This window comes from Mastomys coucha, unplaced genomic scaffold (assembly GCF_008632895.1).
Source record: "Mastomys coucha isolate ucsf_1 unplaced genomic scaffold, UCSF_Mcou_1 pScaffold22, whole genome shotgun sequence".
Lineage (NCBI taxonomy): Eukaryota > Metazoa > Chordata > Mammalia > Rodentia > Muridae > Mastomys > Mastomys coucha.
Window position 1 is genome coordinate 26,187,738 of NW_022196905.1, and position 9,219 is coordinate 26,196,956.

The window sequence follows — 9,219 nt, forward strand, 5'->3', positions numbered from 1 at the left end:
CACACACACACACACACACACACACACACACTGGTGCTCACTGAGGGATTAAAGAGGGAGAAAACCATACTGAGAGCTGGTGAGTTTTAGAGAGACAAGGTGCTAATCTTTGCGGTACCTAGTATCCCATTTGGACACACCAAGGCCACCATACACCCTACCTGAACCATACCACTCACCTTTTGACTCTGCAGCTCACACTCATGGAGAAGCATCTCACAGACTTTGATACGCTTCCGGATCATGTCCTGCTTAGAGGCTGACATTAAGAGCCCCTTGGGGTCCATTGTCCCAATGATGTCAAACCACACAGGGCAGCCTTCGTAGTCATAGCCAGACAGACCACCAGAGTCATAGAGTTGGATCACCTGAACACATGGACAAAGTCTTGACTCAAACCAGGCCGCACTGCACCATCCAGTGGTGAGATGGAGGAGGGACATCAGCAGGCCTAGGGGATACTGCAAGGGGCTCACCTCTGGTGCCTGCCACGTGAGGATGTGGTCCAGATCCTGCTGATTCCGGAACTCCACATGCTGCAGAGACATGCAGGAACTGCAGAATCTGTCTGTCCCCAAAGTCTCCCCAGGTACTAGGGACACAAGGCCAGGTCTCTGCTCACAGCCACAAGACTCTACCAGAGCACCCTTAGGCTCCACAGAGCTGAGGATGGAGGTGGGAGAAGGGCTCAAGGAGGAGGGGCTCAGGCTTTGTTCAAAAAAGGATCCAGGAGGATGGAAAAAGAAATCTGAGAAGGGACAGCCTTTGCTGGCCAGAAACCAGGATCTACACGAGGGAGTCAGGACACAGGGATTCTACCTTTCGGAGCATGTCCTCAGATTTCTTAAGGTCAAAGTTCCGAGCTGCAAAAACATGGGAAGGAAAGGCTAAATCTAGAGTGAGCTGGTTATAGGGGATCAGCAAGATGGCTCGGGAGGTACTCAGTACTGCTGCTGTTAGGTCGCAAACTGGGAACAAAAGGCTAATGGAGGTGACTACTTAACATACCAAAGTAGACCTAGATGCCAGGTTCTCCTGGCATTCCTCAGTCCCTACTTGTTACAGGTGATGGCTGGCATACCTGGCCCCTACCCTAAATTTCTCCAGCCCAGGGGCTAGGCTGCCCTTCTCTATATAATCTAGCCATTTTAGTTACCAGACCCTTGGTCTACCCTTTACCCTCCTGGCCTCTTGGTCTGGCTCTCCCCTCCCCTGTCTCCTCATACGGCCTGGTTCAGGGTCATGTCCATTCTGGATTCACCCAGTTGTCCCTGTCTCTGGCTCTGCTGTCCCTTCTGTAACCCTCCTCCTCCATAGCTAGGAACAGCCCTTTCCTTTTCTATTTCTTTCTCTCTTTTTTCTTTTTCTTTTTCTTTTTTTTTTTTTCCATTCAGACACCAAGCCTGAATTTGATCTCTGGAACCCATATGATAAAAGGAAAGAATCCAATCTGCAAATTTCTCTGGCCTCCACATACACTGGTTGCATGAGTCCTCCCACCCCCTAATAAATAACAAATAAACACATAAAAATTACTTAAAACTGTTAGGATGAGCTGGTCCCTAGAGACTCATGAGGACAAAATTAGGGTGTCCTCATTTTCCCTGATACAGAATGCACTCTTGGTCAGGAAATTTTGTGTGTAGCATATGTGTTTGCTCATGTGCGTGTGTGTGCACATGAATGTGGAGCCTGAGGTTGATGTCTGGGGTTGCACACAGACCATGCTGGGGCTTGATGTGTATATGGGTGCTGGGAGAAGAAACTTGGTCTTCATTCATTCAACACGTATCTTAATGAACTTGGGCATCTCGCTAGTCCTGGGAAATATATATGTATATATGTGTGTGTGTACACATACCCACATTATCATATATATGTATATATACATATATACCTATATATACATACATACATATACATGTACACACATACTCATATATACATATATACATATATACATATATACACATACATATATATATATCCCTCTGTGTAGCCCTGGCCGTCCTGGGACTTACTCTGTAGACCATGAGACTGGCCTCAGACTCAGAGATCTGCCTGCTTCTGCCTCCTGAGGGCTGAGGTTAAAGGTGTATGCCACCTCCCAGCAGACCTTGGATATGTTGAGTATCTTTACCTCCATGAAAGTCTCTGTAGATGTGATTTCTGGCTCTGTGTCTCTTGAAACTGAGAGACAGTTCAAACAATCCTCCTGCCTCAGCCTCCTAAACATCTGGAACTACAGGCATGCCTCCAGCTCACAGTTACAGTCTACTTTGAGAAACGCCTTGGCAGCTTCTTTTTAATGCTACTAGCTCCCTATCAGATTTCCTACTGACAGAGCTGGCGTGCAATGCACCATCAGAGATGTCCAAGTGGAAGGTGACTTTCCCGCCAGACAGCCTTTGCCCTGTTCATGAACCATCTCAAGAAGTGAGCACAGAGGCCGCTTGCCCAGCCTCTCCTCTGACAAGGCACTTACTGCACACACAGGCAATCCCTCCCATTGCTCAGCAGCTTCAATGGAGCCCAAACCTGTCTCCTAAGAGCTCCAGTCCCACAGTCAGAGACCAGACAATCATAAGCAGTGGCTTGCCAGGGTAAGCATCATTACACACGTCTGAGAACAAGCCGCGAGTTTACAGCCTGCCCTTTCCTCCACCCATGTGTTTATTAGTGTCTCCTGCATCAGTGCTGGTCCATCAAATGGTCCCCACCATCTCTGAACTGCTCAGCGTGGCCGTCACTAGCTGTATGTGGCTACTGAGGAATGCAAGTGTAGCTAGTAAGATGATAGCCTGAAGTCTTAATTTAATCTAATTTTGATAAGTATGTCTATAGACTACCAAGCCGGCGAATATGGAAGCTCTAAGTATATTAGCATTTAAAGGTTTTGTTCATTTGGTGTGTGTGGATCTTTTCTGCTTTAAGTTAAAATTCTGGGAGTTTTATAGGTTTAATTGTACCTGAGTTCTCACCATATTTAATAATTGGTTATTACTTCATATAGGAATTCTACAAGTTTTTGTTGATCCCTCTGATTTTTTCCTCTTTCTGAAAGCCTAAAACTGTTTTTAAAATAAAGTTTCTAAAAATGGTTTTTAAAAACCACAGAGGGGCTGGAGAGATGGCTCAGCGGTTACGAGAACTGACTGCTCTTCCAGAGGTCCTGAGTTCAAATCCCAGCAACCACATGGTGGCTTACATCCATGGGTAATGAGATCTAACACCCTCTTCTGGTGCATCTGAAGACAGCTACAGTGTACTTAGATATAATAATAAACAAACCTAAAAAATAAAATAAAATAAAAAACACCGAGAGAACAACAGAGAGGTGAGGAGCAGACTCCGGACGAGACTTTCTTCGTGTAGGCCTGGTGACCTCATATTTGACTCTGCCCACAACATGGCTGAAGAAAGTAAAGCTGAGAGGCCCGCTTCTCACCAGGGCTCTGCTAGCACATGTGGAGCTGGGTCTCACAAGCCTGTCTTATTGACAGCTATTTAAACCATGTGCCTTGTGCCCACCTTCTGCAATGGTTTACCTAAAGTACACTCTATCCTGTGCAACATAGTGAGTTAAAATCACCCCACCAGCCCCCCAGGCCCTGTGCCATTTCTTTTTTGTGTATTACTTTTCCAGACTTCTGTGACTTCTAAAAGAAGCCCCTTCTCTACCTTACTTCAGTTCAGTTCTTTGTGTTGGTTTGATGTCCCAGGGGACTGAAGTTCTAAAGACAGGGTTCAAGGCCAAGCTGGGGAAGCCCTGGGCTCTGATAAAGCCAAAGGCACTGGGGAATACTTGGTTAGTAGAAACAGAAGACAAAGAGCTCTGAGAGAGGCGCAGTTGCCCCGAGAGGAAATAGAAGTTAGGTTTTCACTAGAGGTAAGGGGAGTTGCTTAGTTGTCCAGCCGGGCTCCATATCTGGACAGAACAGCAGGCTTCTTACAAAGTAGCAGATTTTACAGTACCAGTTCTTTTTTCTTGAGACTGACCATTAGGAGAGGGACACATAGGTCATTTCAAGTTAGGCTCTAGTGTTTGCATAAGGAACCATAATTCACTGGGGCCAGGCTTCAGGTTCTCAGCCTCTGACTGGCAGATTGAGGAAAGGTCAGAACTAGGGAGATGGCTCAGTGAAGTGCTGTCGCACAGGCACAACACAAGCATAAAGACTAGTTTATATCCTAGCACCTCTGTAATAGTCCACGTGGAATCCCAAAACTTGGGAGGTGGAGACGGAGGATTCCCTGGGACAAGCTGCCTAGTTAGACTGGTTAATCAGCAAGAGACCCTGCTCAATAAATAAAGTGGTTAAGGAGAGCACCCGGCAGCAATCTCTGACATTCACGTGTGCCAACACACACCACACATATGTACACAACACACACAGTGCTGTAGTAGTTGGCCTTTTTAAGTCTGTAAATGAAACTCTGCACACTTAGTGAGGCCAGGTCTCAAACTCAGGACAAATGGCTAACTGAGGGGCCTGTTTAACATATCAAAGTAGACTGGCCACCAGGCTCTCCCTGCAGCTCTCAATACTTATTACAGAGTCATCCTGGCTGGCATGCCCCACTTCCCTACCCTAAACTCTTCCAGCTCAGGGGCTGGGCTTCCCTTTGCCCAGCCTCTGATCTCTATATAACCTCAGCCATTTTCCCTCCCCTGTCTCTAGGTGCTCTTGAACTCTAGGTTCCTAGGACCTCTCTCTACCCCGCCCCTTCCTCTTTCACCCCCACCCCCATGGCCCAGGTCAGTCTGGATGGTTCCAGATGCCTCTGGCTGGCTATGCTCTCCCTCACACCTACAATAAACCTCCTCTATCCATCCCCACGCACAGTCATGTCCTCGTTTCTTTTCATTCACATGAGTCATGTCCACTCTGGAGAGAGAGAGGCTAAGGTTCAGGAGAGTCAGTGCTGTGCTTTTGATGGCCATGGAGCTTAGATGGCTAGCCTAGAGTAGGCCAAGGGGAAGCCTGTGTCAGGGCGAGCTTGTTCTCTGAGGTGTCCCACCTCACTTTCTTGCTTCCCCGCTCTTTTCCCTCCTTTCCCTTGCTCTCTGCCTCCCTGACCCCTGTGACCTCACCTCGGAGCCAGCGCAGAAGGAAGTAGTCATCAACCTTGGGCAGGATGGGCAGCACATCCTGGAGGTTCTCCCGGAACTAGGAGGAAAAGGATGGATGTGATGGTCAGAGTGGTCCTGGCCATCTGGGTCAGAGTCTGGGCCCTGGCAGCTCCAACGAGGTAGGTGTGGCCACCTGTCCTCAGCAGGCCAGCTAGTTACTAGGCAAGCTACAGTGAAAAGCTAAGACAGGAAATTTATCCAGTCTGGCCACGATTGGAAAGAGAAACAAGAGATCCAGTGACCCCCTACCCACAAGTGGTCCTCTGTGGTCCAGGAATGAGGCATAAGTTTAAACGAAGGGTAAAAGGTATATATAATTAAGCAGGCCAGACAAGGGATGGTTCTGCCCATCACTGACATGTCATTGTTTAGGCTTCAGTCTGTCCTGCAAGGTGGTCTCAAGAGTTATCAGAACTGTGTGGCTCTCCTCTTGAGAGGCAATTTCCCTTTCTGGCTAGTACCAGAGCCTTTCCCCTGGTTCTGGTACATAAGTACCAGAACCCCGGCCTTTTCTCCCTCACTCCAGGGTGATTCTGATGAAGGCTAGCTTGGCCGTGCCAGAGATGTTACCCCAGAAATTGCATCCTGATGGTCGAGATTAGAGAAGAATTACTCCCCCTCTGAGTTTCTCTTCCTCACTTGTGAAATGAAGATAATGTCAAATTTGTCCAACCAAAGGCTTGAATGTGTTTAAAATAAAAACATAAACCATGTTTGGTGGTACAAGTCTGTAGCCCTAGCACTCAGGAAGCTGAAGCAGGAGGATTGTGAGTTTGCTTCTAGCAAACATGCCTCCAGATGGAAAGCATATCTCAAAAAGAGGAAAAGAGAAAACCTACAGGACTGGAGAAATAGCTCATCAGTTAAAGACAACTGGATCTTCTTCCAGAGGACCCAAGTTTGATTCCTAGCACCCATATCGAGTCTCACCATCATCTGTAACTCCAGTTTCAGGAGATCCAATGCCCTCTTCTGTCCTTCTCAGGCACCAGGCATGCATGTCATACACAGATGTGCATTCAGGTAAAACACTCATATAGCAACACACACACACACACACACACACACACACACACACCTACCTCTGTAAGCCTGGGCCTAGTACCCAAGAGGCAAAGGTAAGTGGATCTTATGGGTTTGAAGCCAGCCAGGGTTAGGTACCCCAAATTTCTTAAATGTAGCAATAATAATTATTATTTGGAGACAAGTTCTTACTATGTAGACCAGACTGGCCTGGAACTCGCAGAGATCCTCCTCTGCCTCCTAAGAATTGGGATTAAAGGTATATGCTACTATGCCTACCTAATAATAATAATTCGACAAAGAATGAAATGAGACTGCATTTGACTTTGCTTACACAATTAAAAAGGAATGTGTGAAAAAAAATGGCCAAACATAAAGGTAGAAATTCCTATACTGTAACAATCAGACCATGAGCACTTGGGGCCTGATGATGCACAATGCTGTATACTAACATTTACAGCCTAGCAGCGAGCAGCCAGTCTGGAAATAACCGGTGCTCTACAGTTTACTAAAGCCAGCCTCAGGTGTAGTTAATGACCTTGCACAAGTAGCCTGTGAGATGACTAAACTTCCAGTTAGCTGCGGTGACAGACCAGCCCGCACCTCCTGAGTGGGCATGGTCTCTTCTCTGGGACTGTCATGGTCTAGCTGTGCATTTAACAACGGGCTGCAGAGATGGCTCAGCAGGTAAGAGCACTGACTGCTCTTCCAGAGGTCCTGAGTTCAAATCCCAGCAACCATGTGGTGGCTCACAACCATCCGTAATGAGGTCTGATGCCCGATTCTGGCATACAGGTGTAAAGTGCTCATATACATAAATATGAGCAGGTAAAGTGCTCATATACATAAATAAAAAAATCTAAAAAAAAAAAACAAAACCCAAATCCAATTTCTCCTCTTTGGCCTTTTTCTTTGCTGGTAAATTCATAGCCACCACCACCACCACCACCTGTCATGTAACTAGCGTCCCTCTGCCATTCAGTGTGATGGCCTCAGATGCACACAAGTGGTAGGACTGGAGCCTGCCTCCCGGCAAGAAAAGGGAGGATTCACACCAGAAAGCAGCTGCAGCCTCAGGGGCCAGAGGAGATTTTGTTAGGGGTGGGGATTAGAGGGTGTGAAAGGGGCCAGTGCCCCTTAAAAAAAACAGTAACATTGCACCAGTCTTCCCATCTGGGTGACTGCTCACTCAGCCTGAAGAGAAGCCACCTTACAGGGTCACACTGAAGACTGAGTATCTGGAAGTGTGACTTCCGTGGTCCACGCTAAGCTCAGGAAGACTCTAGAAGGAAGTGATGATCCAGGACATGGTATAGTGCAGAGCTCTGGGTCATCCACAGCCTTCTCCTTCCTCCTTTCTTTCCTATACATTTTAAAATGGCAGGCACTTGTTAGTTTTAATTAGTGGAGAAAGAAGAATGACTGACTCATGGAGTTCTCTATTATAATTCACTCCCAGAGACCAGGTTTCCCGTTCCAAAAGAACATTTTGCCTGGTGCCTCCTGAGACCATCAGCACTGGGAGGCTTATCAGAGGTTCCCTCCTGTTCTACTAAGGACCCCTCTTTCACTTGGAGACCCTGGCTGAATCCCCAGGTTTCCTCCTTCACCCAGGATTCTCATTTCTCCCTATAAGGTTCTTCCCTATGGGAGACACCAGAAAACAAGCCATTCATCTCTTGTTCTTTGAGACAGTGTCACTACATTCAGGCTGGCCTTCAACCCACAATCTTCTGGTCTTTGTCTCACAAGGCTTGGGATTCCAGACTTACACCTTCAGTACCTGGCTTCCTATCACAACTCTTACGCCTCCCCTACAAACAAGGTTGAATGTGAACCTGGGTGGGACTCCTAAGACCTAGGCCTCCCCTTCCTGATTAGCTCTTCCCTTCTCCAGATACAGCCTGCAGGAGGCTCTCAAAATCCCTAACCCTCTATTTCTCTGTAATAATTAAAAATAAACAAGTAAGTCTGATAGGGAGAAGACCGGGAACCCGGGCAACAGAAACCAAATCAAACCAAACAATCTGTCGCAATCTGGCAGAGATCTCCGAATCTGCCTGGCAGTAGTCACCGGACTGGGAACAGAGGCCAGGATGGGTGGTGGGGCAGGCTGTGCTGGAAGGCTAAGCAAGCGCACGCACGCGCGCACGCACGCACGCGCGCGAGCACACACACACACACACACACACACACACACACACACACACACACACACGCACACGCGCACACACGCACACACACACACACAACCGCAGCAGTTGCTCAGAGGTAGAGAGAGAAGGGGGTCCTGGCCCAGGCGCTCTGGCTTCACCATCCAGTCCCTATAGAGAGCAGTAGCCAATGCAGGCTGCTTGGGTTCAGTTGGCTCCGTGACTTCCCTCCCGCCTCACCCCTCACCCTGGCCAGAGCCTCCTGCTGCTGCGGGCTCAGGTCCCCGACTTGTCCGCTCATGGTGCTCTCTGCTAGGCCTCAGCTGCTGCCACCCTCACTGGGCTTTACTTAGCAGGTCTGCTGCTGGTCCCGCCCCAAGGGAGAGTCCCTGTTCCTGCCCCGCCCTTCCCAGTGCTCCCTGGTTTTTGGTTTTGTTTTGTTTTGTGTGCCCCAGGCCATCAAGACTACCTTAATGGGGTAGAGAGGTGACGGGACCTCAAGAGGTGTCCTGAGAGTCTGAGGTAGCAAACAGCCCTCGCCTCCAGGTCTTCACACTCTCAAGGCTCCGCTGCTCAAGGGGTAGGCTTGTAGGTGTGTGTGTGTGGAGGGGGTATTAAGAAAGTGTTTACCTAAGGACAGGTACACGGGGCACTCCCTTCCGAGCCAAGTGGAAGTTGAGGATGTCACCACTTCTGAGTCCTTTTGCCTAAGGAGAGCCCAGGCCCCTCCCCCTGACCTTGAACACAGGCTGCTGGGCTCCACAAATGTTTGCTTATCTGCCAAATGGCTCCAGCCCTCTAGACGTTAGGAAGGATTCGTTAGGTAAGATGTGTCTCCTGTGTTAGCAGAATGCCTGGCATGGCACACTCTTTGTTTCAGGACACAGTTTCAAAACTATTATGAAGGCG

The 9,219-nt window shown here is 48.3% G+C and overlaps 1 protein-coding gene across 1 annotated transcript in view; it reads right to left on the bottom strand.

Moving 5' to 3' along the window:
- The window catches only part of LOC116070228 (SEC14-like protein 4), a 16,730-nt gene extending 8,071 nt beyond the window's left edge, over positions 1-8,659 (bottom strand). The window contains exons 1-5 of the mRNA XM_031341499.1: positions 8,558-8,659; positions 5,096-5,171; positions 820-863; positions 477-536; positions 180-368 (exon numbers count right to left, since the gene is read on the bottom strand). Coding sequence (XP_031197359.1) covers positions 180-368; positions 477-536; positions 820-863; positions 5,096-5,171; positions 8,558-8,611 — 423 coding nt within the window. The 5' untranslated portion in view covers positions 8,612-8,659. The remainder of the gene's footprint in view (positions 1-179; positions 369-476; positions 537-819; positions 864-5,095; positions 5,172-8,557) is intronic.
- Between the last annotated feature and the right edge of the window lie 560 nt (positions 8,660-9,219).